Here is a 16643-nt window from a genome sequence, read left to right as displayed (position 1 = left end):
CTTTCAAGACAGAAAAAGTTACAAAAGGACAGAATTTGTAACAGAGTTAACAGAAATCCTTATTTCAAAACTATTTTTGCAATTTTTTTTTTAAATTTCCATCTCTCCTATCATTTGGTCTCTATGGTGCTGAGGCAAAGTCAGCCAGAAAGACCAACTAGAAATTTTTTTGCTCTGAATTTGGAACTTTCAGACTTAACCACCAGCCTGTGTAGATTGGAGATAAAGCTCTATCAAAACTTTCTTTCTTGGTCTGGCAAAACAGCTCACTTGGATAGTGTGCTATTTTGCCAGTATTCAACCCAAGTTTGATCTGGCCCTCACTGCCCTGGAGGATGCTGTGATCTCTCTCTCTCTCTCTCTCTTTCTCTCTCTCTCTCTCTCTCTCACACACACACACACACACACACACACACACGTTATTTTTTTAGTGCACCAGGGTCTCCTGCATGCACTATTTCACTACTCTAGTGTGACTTTTTCATACACACAGAAAAACAGACAAGGACAGAGGAACAGAAACTACAGCACTGGAGCCTCCCCCAGTTCACACCCATGTGGTCTGTCTGCCAGGGCTCCATCCTGGGTTGCATGGCAAGGCATGTGCAAACCCGGTAAGCTATCTCTTCAACCCTATAAAATCACCTAGAGAAGAATCTGGAAGCCTCTGGATTGATGAGCACATGCAGTTGCTAAGAGGTACACCTGGGTTAGGCATGGAAGTCCTGTCCCCACCCCAAGCCTCACCTTCCACCTGGCTGATCAGAACGCTGTCCTTTATAACAAGCCCAGCTGTGTGAGTAAAATGTTTCCTGAAACCCAGGAGTTGTTCTAGAAAAATACTGAGCCTGAGGGTGGGAACATGGTCACCCCCAATTTACAGCTGGTCTTAGAGAACCCCAGGGGACATCTGGTGTGGGGAACATTCCCTTTTTGAAATTCCTTTGATTTCTGTGACCAAACTTCTGGTTTTCTAAATCTCCTTTGGCTTCTGTGTTGTAACCCTGGAGACTGGGCCCTGGGCCCTCTTCCTACACTTTCAGGGGATGTCATTCTCATAGATGGGTTGCTAACATCCAACTTCCCAGCTCCCACTCAAGCTTTTGAAGATCTGAACCACCACTTCCAACCACCAATAGAAGGCCTGCCATCACGGATCTCATAGGGGCCTGTGCCCTGATCCTCATGAAACAGAGCCCTCACTTCTCATCACCCCTAAGGCTTGCTCTGCCACCAGAGAAATGGTCCAAAGAGAAAGAACCAAGCTGAGACTTCAGCTGGGGTAGTGGTGGGGGTGCCCAGCTGTGAGAAATAATAGAGAAGCCAGGTGCAGTGAGTGCTTGTGTCAGTCCCTGCACTGAGGGCACACATGTGTCCTCTTTCACAGTCAATTACAACCACCCCCAGAGAAACACAGACAAGAACGAGGTGCCCCTGACAGGATCTAGTAACTGATTAGTGAAGGAGCATTCACTAGCAGAGGATGACTGCTATTTTTGAGCTCGGCTTTATAAACAGCACTTCCTTTTCTGAAAAGCAGCACAAATGCAACACCCTGATGTGTATCAGTTATCTTTTGCTACATAACAAACCACTCAAAACCTAGAGGAGGTTTAAACCGAGAAGCACTGATTTAGCTGGAGTGGTGATGGACAGTCCTGGCTGGCCATATGCTCGTACTCTGCTTCTTCCTGTTAGCTGGCCATCCACTGGGGTGACTGTGGAGACAGGGCTGAGTCTCTCTCACCACCCAATGAGCCAGCTCTGACATGGGTTCGAAGAAAGAATGCAAATGTGCAAGGCTTCTTCAGGCCCAACTTACAATTTCTGTTTGTTTTATCCACATACTTTGTTCAAAACAAGTCACCAGACCAAGTTGATTCAAGGAATGGAAAAGCATAGCCCATCTCTTGAAAGGGGAAACCTCAGAGAACCATGACCATTTCTGCAATCTACTGCAGGTTCTCAAGCTATTTGATCTTTCTAAAATTTCAAATGCCTTAGAGACTTTTTTATTACCAATTTACACTTGTTTTGTTTTATTAGAGAAATAATGATTTAGGAGCTGGGTGGTGGTGTGCCTGGTTAAGTGCACACATTACCATGCAGAAGGATCTGGGTTCAAGCTCCCACTCCCCACTTGCAGGGGAAACCTTCACAAGTGGTGAAGCAGGTCTGCAGGTGTCTCTGTGTGTCTCTCTGTCCCTCCCTATCTCTTTCCCTCTAAAGTTCTCTGTCCTATCAAATAAAATGGTTAAAAAATAAATTAATCTTAAAAGAGAAATAATGATTTACGAGACAGTTGTCACATGGGTGCAGTCTCTCATGCTTCCATGATAGGTGTCTGCTCCCTGGATCTCACCAATCTGGGTTCTTCTTGTCCTCCTACAAAATCAACTATTTTCACCTAAGTTATTGTTTCTAGTCACAGGGGCTAGAAGTCAGATTTCTTCATACAAGTAGATGTTAACTTAGTGACAAGACTTGTGTGTACACAGGAATGGGTGTTCTGAGTGCAGAGGGTCTCCTGCGGTTTCTCATGCGTGGACATGACAATACATTTATGGCTTCCTGGAGCTGGCTTTTGCTCATCAGTCCTTTACTTTGTTCTAGATATGTGAGTGGTGTTGTGACCATTATTAGGTGAGATTTTTATCTTAAAAAGGTGAAGCCATGTTGAGCTTTGAGGAGCCAAGAAGGAAAAGGATTTATACTTGGAGTCTGACAAGGAGAACGGTGACTTGTCTTTTATGCTAATGCTTTGTTTTCATTGCATCAGTTTTATTTGTGTCTGTTGTAGATACAGAGGAAGTTACTTAAGGCTTTCAAGTAAAAGAGGATGGTGCGCATTAGCTGCCAGAGTGTCGGATCTAAAGGAGAGAATTTGCTCCTGTGTACCTCACTGACATCTATTTCACATCCTTCTAAGCAAGTTCCTCACCGTGTTACCTTTTTAAAAGCAATTCTGGGAGTCGGGCGGTAGTGCAGCGGGTTAAGCGCAGGTGGCACAAAGTGCAAGGACCAGCTGAAGGATCCCGGTTCCAGCCCCTGGCTCCCCACCTGCAGGGGAGTTGCTTCACAAGCAGTGAAGCAGGTCTGCAGGTGTCTGTCTTTCTCTCTCCCTCTCTGTCTTCCCCTCCTCTCTCCATTTCTCTCTGTCCTATCCAACAATGACGACATCAATAACAGCAATAACTACAGCAATAAAAAACAAGGGCAACAAAAGGGAATAAATAAATATTAAACAAAAGAAAGAAAGAAAACTATTCTTTTTCTGGGCTAGGGAGAGAGCAAGTGGTAGTGCATCATATTTGCATACCAAAGGCCCAGATGTCCCAGGTTTAATCCTCAGTTCCACTATAAATCAGAGTTAAACAATATTCTTTAAAAACATTTTTTTTCTTTTCCTCAAGAGAGGAAGAAAATTGTAATCACAATTACTCTTGACTTATGTCTTTTAAACACACACACAAAAATGGACCTGTCTTTTCCATTTTGAACCTTCCAATTTTTTCAGTAACAAAGCAGCACTTGGGACCTGGTGGTGCTGCACCTGGTTAAACATACATAGTACTAAGCGCAAGGATCCAGGTTTGAGCCCCCACTACCACCTGCAGGGAAGCTTCATGAGCGGCAAAGCAGGTCTGCAAGTGTCTATCTTTGTCTCTCCCTCTCTCTCCCCCTCTTCTTTCAACTTCTCTCTGTCTTGTCCAATAACAAAAAAACAGGGGGGGGGGAATGGATGACAGGAGCAGTAGATTCATAAGTTCTGCACTGAGCCCCAGTGATAACCCTGGAGGAGGAGGGGGGTGGGCAGAGGATGGGATACAGAGATCTGGCGGTGGGAATTGTGTGGAATTGTACCCCTCTTATCCTATGGTCCTGTCAGTGTTTCCATTTTATAAATTAAAAAATAAAAATAATAATAATAAAAAGAATAACTATGTTAGACCTTTAGAAAGGTGTGCTGGTGGGGGGCAGGCAGTGGCATAGCTGGTTAAGCTCACACATTACAGTGTACAAGGACCCGAAGTTCAAGCCCCTGCTCCCCACCTGGAGAGGGAAAGAAAGCTTCAACAAGTGGTGCTACAGGTATCTTTCTGTATATTTCCCCCTCCCTCTCAATTTCTGTCCCTATCCAATATTAAACAAATAATATTTAAAAAACAAAACAAAACAAAAAGCAACACATCTCAAGTTTGTGATTTTTGAAGGAACTCCCAACCAAATTTGAACACTTTTCAATTATGGCTTAAAGACCTACATTAAAGCTTTCATATTTAATTCTGAATGAGAGGATTCTATTTCTCTGGAGAATTTAAGCAGTCAGACACATACACATCTATCTGATTAACAAAGAAGTAGGTCAGGCATTTCCAGGAACCTCACATTTATTGGAACCATTGCTGTCACTGTGGTGATAATAGCAGAGAGTGGAGTGTCTGCCGAGGGTCAAGCCATGGTCAGAGAAAGTCAGACTTTGTCATGAACTGTTTTAACTGGGAAAGCCCCAGAAGCCACTAGTGTTCACTTCACGAGTCCTTGGCCCCCAAGCACTTAATGCCCTAAGTAGAGTATGGCTGCTCTCAGCACTCCTATTAGTGTGTACTCTCTTCCCTCCACCAGGAATGTCAGTGGGACTTCTTAAAGAAAAACAAAAATCAGCATGTATTTTTTCAACTAATTTTTTGTTTGTTTATTTTCTTTTTTAACCAGAGCATTTCTCATCTCTGGCTTATGGTGAGAGGGATTGAACCTGCAACCTTGAAGCCTCAGGCATGAAAATCCTTTTTGGATAACTATTATGCTATCTTCCCAGCCCCTCCCCCCTTGTTTTTTCTTCACTTGATAGAGCAAAGAGAAATTGAGAAGGGAGGAATAGATAGAGAGGGAGAGAAAGATAGACACCTGCAGACCTGCTTCACTGTTCAGGAAGCATCCCTGCTACAGGTGGGGAGAAGGGGCTCAAACCTGGATCCTTGCACACCACCAGGGTTATTACTGGTGCTTGTGCTTAATGATTCTTTCAGTCTTGTTAACCATTTCTTCTTTTATTTTAGAGGACGAGGGGCAGAGAAATAGGGGATGGGAGGAGAGAGGGCAGCAAGAGAGACTGCAGCACCACTCCACCACTTGTGAAGCTTCCCTCCTAATGTGCCCCCTTGTAGTAGTCTAGAGGTGGACCCAGGTCATTGTGCATGAGAATGTGTGCTCTCTACTGGTGACCCACCTCGTGCCCCCTAGAATTTTTGAAGGTGAGCTCTTTCAAAGTGGCTTTTCTTTGTTCTTCTTCTTTTTTTAATTAGGGGGATTAATTGTTTACAGTAAATACAGTTACTGATACATGTGTTGAATTTCTCAGTTTTCTTCAAAACACTCCCATGCTGGTCCTCCTCCACCATCATGCACTAGCTCTGCTTTGTGTTTCCCTTTTCTGTTCTTTTTTTTTGTAATTCTTTATTGAGGGATTAATGGCTTACAGTTGACAGTAAAATACAATAGTTTGTACATGCATAACATCTTCCTAGTTTTCCACATAACAATTCAACCCCCACTAGGTCCTCCTCTGCCATCATGTTCCAGGACCTGAACCCTCCCCCCCCCCCGAGTCTTTTCCTTTGGTGCAGTACACCAACTCCAGTCCAAGTTCTGCTATGTGTTTTCCCTTCTGATCTTGTTTTTCAACTTCTGTCTATGAGTGAAATCATGGCATACTCATCCTTCTCTTTCTGGCTTATCTCACTTAACATGATTTCTTCAAGCTCCATCCAAGATGGTGTAAAGAAGGTGAATTCACCATTTTTAATAGTTGAGTAGTATTACTATATATATATATACATATATATATGTATATATATATATGTATATATATCACAACTTTCTCAGCCACTCATCTGTTGTTGGACACCTGGGTTGCTTCCAGGTTTTGGCTACTACAAATTGTGCTGCTGTGAACATAAGTATGCACAGATGTTTTTGGATGGATGTGTTTGATTCCTTAGGATATATCCCCAGGAGAGGAATTGCAGGGTCATAGGGTAGGTCCATTTCTAGCCTTCTGAGAGTCATCCAGACTGCTCTCCATAGGGGTTGGACCAATTTCATTCCCACCAGCAGTGCAGGAGGGCCCTTTGTCCCCACAGCCTCTCCGGCATTTGCTGCTGCTGCCCATTCTGATGTTGGACATTCTCTCTCACGAGAGTGAAGTGGTATTTCATTGTTGTTTTTATTCTAATTTCTCTGACAATGACTTGGAGCATTTTTTTTTATATGTTAGTTGGCTTTTTGGATATCTTCTTCTTTTTTTGAAAAAATTTTTATTAGTTACAGAATAACAGGGGTACAATTCCACACTGTTCCCAACACCAGAGTTCTGTGTCCCTATTCCCTCCACTGGAAACTGTAGTGCTTCTCCCAGGGTCACAGATATGGGTTGACTATTATTTCTATAACTATGTATCTATATTTTTGCCCATTTTTAAAATTATTTTTATTTATTGGATAGAGACAGCCAGAAATCGAAAGAGAAAACAAGAGATAGAGAGGGAGAGAGACAGAGAGATACCTGCAGCACTGCTTCACCACTCGTGAAACTTTCCCCTACAGGTGGGGACCGGGGGCTAGAACTTGGGTCCTTGCCCATTGTAACATGTGCACTCAACCAGGTGCACCATCACCTGGCACATTTTTTTCTATGATCTTGCCTTCTCTTCCTTTCTTTTATATATTTTTTCCCTTTTTTTGCCCTTGTTTTTTATTGTTGTTGTAGTTATTATTGTTGTTGTTCTTGATGTCGTCATTGTTGGATAGGACAGAGAGAAATGGAGAGAGGAGGGGAAGACAGAGATGGGGAGAGAAAGACTGCTTGTGAAGCGACTCTCCTTGCAGGTAGAGAGCCGGGGGCTCGAACCAGCATCCTTACAGTGGTCCTTACAGCAGTCCTTGCACTTCATGCCATGTGCGCTTAACCTGTTGCACTACTGCCCGACTCCCCTTCTCTTCTTTTGTGAGTCATACCTGCACCTATTGCTACTTCCAAATGTCTTCTTTTTCTTTTCTCTCTGGTCTTGATGGAATTGGGGTGCAGGGCCCTTTAGTCATGTTCCCCTAGCATTTCTACTTCTCTGGGAGTATGGAACAAAATTATTTTGGGGGTGCAGAAGGTGCGAGTTCTGGTTTCTGTAATTTCGTCTCTACTGGGCATAGGTGTTGGCAGGTCAGTTCATTCCCCCAGCCTGTTTCTACCTTTCCCTAGTGAGACAGAGCTCTGGAGAGGTGAGGTTCTGGTTCTTAGATCTCTTCTTTGGTGAATATTCTGTTTATATCTTCTCCCCACTGTTTGGATGGGGTCATTTTTATATTTTTTTATATTGTTGTTGAGTTTGTCTATTTGGGTTCACACTTTGAAAATCACAGGGCTGTGCTGGGGCAACAGCCCAGTGGTAAAGCGCAAGACCTGCATGGATGACGTCCCTGATTTGATCCCCCACGTTGCATGTGCAAGAGCTCAGTGGCATTCTGTGCGCCATCTCTTTCTCTCTCTCAGAAATCAATAGGTTTCAAAATCACATTTCTTTTTTTGCTGCCAGTGAATGCAGTACACTAAAACTCTTCGACTGGGAGTGGAAGAGCAAGACCTTATGAACAGTCACCTGGTCTCCGTTGTGCTTCCTGGAGCCTGGGTTTTAAAATGAAAAAGGGAAGTTGGGAGATGTGAGAGGAGACTGCAGTCGTCTAAGACAGCACTGATTCTGACTCACTTTAGAAGACTGGCTGTGTGGGTGGAGGGAAACAGAGACTGTGGTCTCATGCTGAAATTACAGGGTTTTTTTTTTTTACCAGAGCACTGCTCAGCTCTGGTTTATGGTGGTGCGGGGGATTGAACGTGGGACTTCAGAGCCTCAGGCATGAGAGTCTCTTTGCATAACCATTATGCTATCTACCCCCACCCAAATTACAGGTCCTTCAGCTAAGCTCAGCGTGGCTGTCCAGTACGGATGGGCCTCAGCCACACATGGCTTGAATCCAAATTAGTTAGGGGAACAGGCAGAGGCGCACCCAGTAGAGCACGAGTGCACATGTTACCAAGTACACAGGGTCAAGCCTCCAGTCCTTACCTGCAAGGCGGGAGTTTCACAAGTGGTGAAGGCAGTACTGCAGGTATCTATTTATTTCCCCTTTTCTCTCAGTTTCTCTCCTAAAAAGAAAAAAAAAGCCACTGATAGCAGTGGATTCTTCATGCAGGCAGTGATAACCCTCGAGAAAGAGTGAGAAAAGAAATCCAAGTTAATTAAAAGTGAAAATTTGCTTCTTCCTTTACGTATCCTGTGACTACTCTCAGGCAGTATAGAACATTCCACCACTGCAGAAACTTCTGTTAAGCACCACGGCCTCTTCTTTCTTTCTGTTTGTTTGTTTATTTATTTATTTATTTATTTGCCTCCAGGGTTATCACTGGGGCTCAGTGCCTGCACCATGAATCCACTGCTCCTGGAGGCCATTTTTTCACTTTTCTTGCCCTTTATCATTGTTGTTATTATTATTGTCATTGCTGTCATTGTTGTTGGATAGGACAGAGAGAAATGGAGAGAAGAGGGGGAGAGAAAGATAGACACCTGCTTCACCACTTGTGAAATGACCCCCCTGCAGGTGGGGAGCCGGGGGCTTGAATCAGCATCCTTACACAGGTCCTTGCGCTTCACAGCATGTGCACTTAACCTGCTGTGCTACTGCCTGACCCTCCCTCCCTTCCTCCTTCCCTTCCTCGGACTTCAAAAAGCAAAATTCCCCACTCCTCTCTCTCCTCCTCTCCTCTCTCTCTCTCTCTCTCTCTCTCTCTCTCTCTCTCTCCCCTCTCCCCTCTCCCCTCTCCCCTCTCCCCTCTCCCCTCTCCCCTCTCCCCTCTCCCCTCTCCCCTCTCCCCTCTCCCCTCTCCCCTCTCCCCTCTCCCCTCTCCCCTCTCTCTCAAGGGCAGCCAAACTGCTGTAAACTTCATTTAATGCCTAATCAATCTCTTAGGAGATGAGGGTGGAGGGAAATTTGGACTTGGAGAAGCTTATAGCTTTGGTACAAATAACAGAGGCTGAAAAGATGTCTTCCTGGGTTTGGAGAAAGTTAGAGGGGATATTCACAGCACTATGCCTACATATTGGAGAGTCAGTGAGTGAGCACAACAGCAGAGTTCATGTGAGAGTAGAGGGTTCAAAATGGGCCACGTGTATCCTTTAAGGGAGAAAGGAATAACTGGGAGGAGATGGCTTAGTGGTAGAGTGCCTGCCTTGTATGCACGAGGCCTGATTTTTATTTTGATATACATGGGTTTGATTCCCAGCACCACCTTAAAAACAAAACAACAACACAAAACATGACAGAAATAAAATAGGACATCATAAATGGTGAAGCGGAACAGTGCTCTGGTCTTATATACATGCCGTAAATAATAAATAAACAAACAAACAAATAAATGAAAACACATTCATGCTATATCCAGAACTACGCAGCTGATTGGGAGAGATGAGCTATCAACCTTGATCAGCAACTAGGAGTGACGATCTGAAGCCTATCAGTCACTTCTGGAAAATAGAGCCTCTGTGAGTATTTACCATTCAGAATGAGTCAGATTTTCCCCCCTAATGTTGGGGGGGAGCTGGAAAAACAAAATTGGGAAGAGATGTCAGAGAATCAGAGACAGAAGCACTTGACTTTCCTGAGCTAGTAAAGTGGCTACGTGTAGGGGATCTCAGAAGCCACACCAGCAGCCCCAGTGGTCTTGGGCAGCCCCCAGCTGCTCTCTGGGACTGTTGCCTTATGAGGTGACCGAGCTAGTGGTCAGCAGAGCTACATTTGGCAAGACTAGGGAGGGGGTCATGGTGTGGAGGGGGTCAAGGAGGAGCTGAATGGCAGGTGCCCCTCGTTCAGTCAATCCTGAGTTTACTAGTAGCATCCCCCTAAGACAATAGACCCTGCCTCCCTTCTGCCTTCTTTTTATTATTTATTTTATTTTTTATTATCTTTATTTATTTATTGGATAGAGACAGCCAGAACAAGAGGGGAGGGTGATAGAGAGGAAGAAAGACACCTGCAGCACTGCTTCACCACTCACAAAAAGTGCACCACCTCCTGACCCCGTACTGATTTCCTGTAGATACAGAAAGAAGTGGAGGGAGAATGAGGTTAGAGAAGGAGAGAGACAGAAAGACACCTGCAGCACTGCTTCACCGCTCATGAGGCTTCCTCCCCTGTAGGTGGGGACTGGGCTCTTCTGCCTTCTTAACTCAAGCAAGAGACTAATTCTTCCAGCCAACTGTCCTCAGAGTCCTTGGGTGGAGGGGCCTCTGAGAAGCAGTTTGCAGCTCATCAGTTGGGCATGCCCTCTCCAGCACAGGATGGAAGCAACAACCTTGGATTCTTATAAAAGGAATTTTGCTTTTTTTATTATTTTATTATTTATTTATTTATTTATTTTACCAGAGTACTGTTCAGCTCTGGCTTATGGTGGTGCGGGGGAGGGGGGGTTTGAACCTGGGACTTCAAAGCCTCAGGCATGAGAGTCTGTTTGCATAACCAATATGCTATCTACCCTCCGCCCAGAATTTTGCTTTTTTAAAATTTTTTTTTATTTCTTTATTGGGGAATTAATGTTTTACATTCAACAGTAAATACAATAGTTTGTACATGCATAACATTCCCCAGTTTCCCATATAACAATACAACCCCCACTAGGTCCTCTGTCATCCTTCATGGACCTTTATTCTCCCCACCCACCCACCCCAGAGCAATTCCCATCACCAGCACTCTGCATCCCATCCCTTCCACTGGAGGCTTTCCTATTCTTTATCCCTCTGGGAGTATGGACCTAAGATCTTTATGGGGTGCAGAAGGTGGAAGGTCTGGCTTCTGTAATTGTTTCACCGATGGACATGGGTGTTGATGGATCGGTCTATACTCCCAGTCTGTTTCTGTCTTTCCATAGTGGGGCAGGGCTCTGGAGAGGTGGGGTTCCAGGACACATTGTGAGGGCATCTGCCCAGGGAATTCACGTGGCAGGCATCATGGTAGCATCTGTAACTTGGTGGCTGAAAAGCATTAAGATATAAAGCAGAACAAATTGTTCAATAATCAAGAACCTAAAGGTAAGAATATAGCAGATGAGATTTGGGGTCTCCATTTTGGAAAAAGCTAGGAAGTCTATTTTAGGTATATTCCAAGGAGCCCATGACTTTTTTTTTTTAATTTCTGTATTGGGGGATTAATGATTTACATTTGACAGTAAATACAGTAGTTTGTACATGCATAACACTTCTCAGTTTTCCACATAACAATACAACCCCCACTAGATCCTCTGCCATCCTTTTTGGACCTGTATTCTCCCCCACCCCCACCCCGGAGTCTTTTACTTTGGTGCAGTATACAAACTCCAGTTCAGGTTCTACTTGTGTTTTCTTTTCTGATCTTGTTTTTCAACTTCTGCCTGAGAGTGAGATCATCCCATACTCATCCTTCTGTTTCTGACTTTTTTCACTTAACATGATTTCTTCAAGCTCCATCCTAGATTTATTCAAGCTCCATCCAAGAACCATGACTTTATTTATTTTTTTTTATTTCTTTATTGGGGAATTAATGTTTTACATTCAACAGTAAAGACAATAGTTTGTACATGCATAACATTCCCCAGTTTCCCATATAACAATACAACCCCCACTAGGTCCTCTGTCATCCTTCTTGGACCTGTATTCTCCCCACCCACCCACTCCCACCCCAGAGTTTTTTTTCTTTGGTGTGATACGGCAATTCCATTTCAGGTTCTACTTGTGTGGTTTTTTTCTTCTGATCTTGTTTTTCAACTTCTGCCTGAGAGTGAGATCATCCCATATTCATCCTTCTGTTTCTGACTTATTTCACTTAACATGAATTTTTCAAGGTCCATCCAAGATCGGCTGAAAAGAACCATGACTTTAAATAATATTTAAAAGAGAAGGAAAAGGACCAGGCCATGGAGCACCTGGCTATGTGCTCACATTACAGCGCACAAAGACCCAGGTTCAAGCCTCTGGTCCCCACCTGCTGGGGGAAAGATTCACAAGTGATGAAGCTTAGCTGCAGATGTTTCTTTGTCTCTCCCCCTCTTTATCTCCCTCTCCTCTCAGTTTCGATCTGTCTCTACTCAATAATAAATGCATAAATAAAATATTAAAAAAATAAAAATACAAAGAAAGGAAGGGTCATCACAGTAGCAGAACATCCTCTGATGCCATAGCTTCTCCCAAGTGGTGCCAGGATTTGAACCCAGGTCACAGACATGCCCTGTAGCGGAATTTTAGGTGCATAAGGGGAGCAGCCCTCAACACCATTTGCCCTGCTCTTTGGCCAGGAGTCAGATTGGCCTGTGTTGGGGACAGTGAGGCCACACTGCATGGCCGTTCCTCATGTGCTGCTCTTAGAGCCCTGTGCTGAGAGGCCACTGAACCCACCTTTCCCCTCTTGGCCAACCACAAGAGTAGCAAGGTGCCTCTGTTTGCTAATGCTTCGGAAACAGGGCCCCCAGAAGATCTTAAGTTGATTTTTAAAAAAAACCTGGCAAAGCTGCTATTATCTCTGCCTCTTAGGATGGATTGAGATCACGTATCCCGTGGTAAAAACAACAGTGAGCTGGTTATTAGAACTGCGAAACTGTCATCCTTTTTCTAAATGACTCAATCCAACAGACTTCTGCTGCTTAATCACTCCCCTCCTTCGTGGGCTTGTGAAGACCAAGATCTTTTTGGTTTGGTTATATGAGGAGTGTTAACACCCCCTCCCGGGCAGCCCCCCACACCCTGTACTGGCCACTGCACACACACTGCTCACATCTGTCCCCACTGACTATACTACCTGTCCATGGGAGATAGCCAGTAATGGCAAGATAGCAAGTGGGGAGATGGCTCGACTGGTAGAGTACTAGACTTACATGCCTGAGGTTCCCAGTTCAATTCCCACCCAGTACCACATATACCAGAGTGATGCTCTGGTTCCCCACACACACACACACACACACACACACACACACACACACACTCTTTCTCTCTCTCTCTCTCTCTCTCTCTCTCTCTTTCTCTCTCTTCCTCTCTCTCTCTCTCATATGAAACTCAAGATATAATAAAATAAACATCTTTGGGGGCCAGGTGGTGGGGCACTTGGTTGAGTGCATATGTTACAGTGCACAAAGACCCGGGTTCAAGCCCCCAGTCCCCACCTGCAGGGGGAAAGCTTCACAAGTGGTGAAGCGGGGCTGCAAATGTCTCTCTGTCTCTCTCCCTATCTCCCCTTTCCTCTTGATTTCTGGATGTCTCTATCCAACAAATAAAGATTAAAAAATTAAAAATAAAATAAACATCTTTAAGTATCAAGATCTGAAGTGTAGGACTGCTGAAGCTGGAGAGATAGCACAGTAGCTATGCAGGAAGCCAGGTGATTACACACTTGGCTAAGCACACACATTACCATGTTCAAAGACCCAGGTTCGAGCCCTGCTCCCCACCTGCGGGAAGCTTTACAAGGAATGATGCAAGTTCTGCAGGTATCTCTCTGTCTCTTTATCTCCTTCCCCACTTCCACATTCTCTAAAGAGGTTGGTTGGAGGTGGCGCCCGGACCTGTGTGTCCTCAGACTGAAGTTACACACACACACACACACACACACACACATACACACACCTGCAGCCTAAACAGTATGCAGCAGCCTCCTCATGCCTCTAGGAGAGGTGAACAGAGAAACTCCCCCTGAACGAGGCAGTTTGGCACTTCTCTGGACGCAGGAAGAGACTGGTATAGAAGACCTAGGAGGCACTACTCAGCTATGAAAAATAGTGAACCGACCTTCTTCACCTCATCTTGGATGAAATTGTGTTAAGTGAGATGAGCCAGAAAGAGAAGGATGACTATGGGATGATCCTACTCATGGACAGAAGTTGAGAAATAAGAATAGAAAGGGGAAACATAAAGCAAAGTTTGGACTGGGTTTGGTGTATTGCACCAAAGTAAAGGACTCTGGAGTTGGGATGGCTTTCAGGTCCTTGTGTATGATGGTGGAGGATGACCGAGGTGGAGGGTTAGAGTGTTCTGAAGAAAACTGTGTGTGTGTGTCTGTCTGTCTGTCTGTGCGTGTGCGTGTGCGCGTGCCTTCAAGGTTATCTCTGGGGCTCTGTTTAGGCACTACAAATCCACTGCTCCTATAGGCCATTTCCCCCCATTCTTTAATAGGATCGAACAGAGAGTGGAGAGGGGAGGGGAAGATAAGAGGAGAGAAAGATAGACACCTGAAGACCTACTTCACCATTTGTGGAATGACCCCCGCCCCTTGCAAGTGGGGAGCTGGAGGCTTGAACCAGGATCCTTGGCGGGTCCTTGTGATTCATACTGTGTGTGCTTTACCCAGTATGCTACTGCCTGGCCCCCTAGAAATTTTACACATGTACCAACAACTGTGTTTACTGTTAACTGTAAATCATTAATACCCCCAAATTAAAATAGAAGACCCAAGAGGGCATTTAGAAACTTGGTGATGCACAAGGTTAAATACACATAGTGTGAAGCAAAAGGATCCTGGTTCGAGACCCCAGCTCCCCACCTGCAGGGGAATCGCTTCACAGGTGGTGAAGCAGGTCCGCAGGTGTCTATCTGTCTCTCTCCCTCCCCCTCTCCTCACTCAAATTTCTCTCTGTCCTATACCAAAAAAAGTTGCCTCCAGGAGCAGTGGATTCGGAGTACAGGCACCGAGCCCCAGCAATGACCCTGGTGGCAAAAAAAAAGAAAAGAAAGAAAAAGAAACATGAGGGGCCAGGTGAGGGGCCAGGTGGTGGCACACCTGGTTGGTTGAGTGCACATGGTACAGTGTACAAGGCCCTTGGCTCGAGACCTGGGTCCCCACCTGCTTTACCAGTGGTGAAGCAGTGCTGTGGGTGTCTCTGTCTATCTTCTCCTTCTCTTTTGATTTCTGGCTGTCTCTATCCAGTAACTAACTAAATAAATAAATACTATATATATAAAAGAAACTTGGTGACACTGCCATGGTTACCCAGTCCCGCTACTTGGGACTGTTGAAGCCAGTAAGAAGGACCTTGAAGCAGGTGGCACCTTTGTTGTCATTTGTCCCTCCTGACCCAGCCCAGTTTGGTCATGGTGCCAGGGCTAATGGCTTTCTCTTTTTCTCTCCCTCCAGGGTCAAGTCTGGATTAATGGCTTTAACCTTGGCCGCTACTGGCCAGTGCGAGGCCCCCAGCTGACCTTGTTCGTGCCCCGGCACATCCTGGTGACATCGGCTCCAAACACAATTATAGTGCTGGAATTGGAGAGCGCCCCCTGCAGCAACTCATGGATGTGTGCTGTGGAGTTCCTGGACAAACCCCTCATCAGTGCCACTGCATCCCCCACGCACCTCTTTCGCCAGCGTGTCTAGTCTAAACTGGAGACCATTGGGTCATGTCTGAAGACAAGACTACGAGCCTTGAGGAGACTCATACTGCGCATACCTCACACCCCTACTTGGAAATAGCTGGAAATCAGAGTTAGCCAGTGTGTTCTCATCCTCAGCCTCACCGCAGTCTGGCAGTGCCAGCACCCCACCATCCAAGCTGCGCTTGGTTGTGTGCAGGACATTAGGTGGCACGGGTGTGCGCAGATGGAGCTGCAGGGTGAGAATGGAAGAATCGAGGTGTTTCTGATTTTGGTCTTAAAGGAATCATGTTGTCTTTTTCTTAAATAAAATTCATACTCTCAAGGATGCAGCTGAGCTCAAGTGCTAAGTTACAGGTTCTGATTTTGAACACTAGACTTGAGAGGGTTGAACAAGCCACTTCACTAGTTGAGGCCCAAAAGATATGGAAGCTTTGTCTCAGTTTAAGCTAGTGGATAGAGATGGTCAGAAATTGAGAGGGAAAGGGATGATAAAGAAGGGAGAGAGACACCTACAACACTGCTTCACCTCTCACAAAGCTTTCCCCTTGCAGGTGGGGACCGGAGGCTCAAACCCTGGTCCTTTCTCATTGCAACATGTGCGCCCAACCAAGTGTGCCACCACCCGGCCCCATTTTCCTTTCTCTCTTCTCTCCTCCCCTGCTTCACTGCTCATGAAGTGTCCCCCCTGGAGATGGGGGCTGGGGCTCAAACCCTGGTTCTTGCACATAACATTACACTCAACCAGCTGCACCACGGCCTAGCCCTCAAATGCTACTTTTCTTTAGTTTACTTTTGCTTGAGTCTCCTATCTCTTGAGTGGCTCATGAATCAACTTGACCTAAAACAGTAAACCTGCAAACAGTCTGAATGATCACTAGTGGGAGAGTGGTATGGTGTACAGTACAGTAGGGTGCTCTGTGATCACCAAAGTCATAATGTAGGCGTGTGCATTTTTTTCTCTTATCTTTTTTTTTTCCACTGTCACCAGGGTTATCTCTGGGACTTGGTGTCCACACTAGGAATCCACCATTTCCAGTGGCTATTTTTGCCTAAGTGACTTTCTTTCTACTTTATTTGAAAGGACAAAGAAAAATTGAGAAAGGAAGGATAGATAGAAATGGAAAGGGGATAGATAGCATAATGTTATGCAAAAAGACTCTTGCCTGAGGCTCCCCCACACCACCATAAGGCAGCTCTGGTAAAAGAAAAAAA

At 45.1% G+C, this 16643-nt stretch overlaps 1 protein-coding gene across 2 annotated transcripts in view; it reads left to right on the top strand.

Annotated features, from left to right (window-relative positions):
• GLB1 (galactosidase beta 1) overlaps positions 1-15756 on the top strand; it is a 109431-nt gene extending 93675 nt beyond the window's left edge. For both annotated transcript variants that reach the window (XM_060180493.1, XM_060180492.1), the window contains one exon: positions 15196-15756. In XM_060180493.1, coding sequence (XP_060036476.1) covers positions 15196-15432 — 237 coding nt within the window. In that variant the 3' untranslated portion in view covers positions 15433-15756. The remainder of the gene's footprint in view (positions 1-15195) is intronic.
• The last annotated feature ends 887 nt before the right edge of the window (positions 15757-16643 follow it).

The sequence above is a fragment of the Erinaceus europaeus genome, chromosome 21 (assembly GCF_950295315.1).
Source record: "Erinaceus europaeus chromosome 21, mEriEur2.1, whole genome shotgun sequence".
Taxonomy (NCBI): Eukaryota; Metazoa; Chordata; class Mammalia; order Eulipotyphla; family Erinaceidae; genus Erinaceus; species Erinaceus europaeus.
Note: the sequence above shows the minus strand (reverse complement) of the source record. Positions and strands in the feature narration are given on the sequence as shown.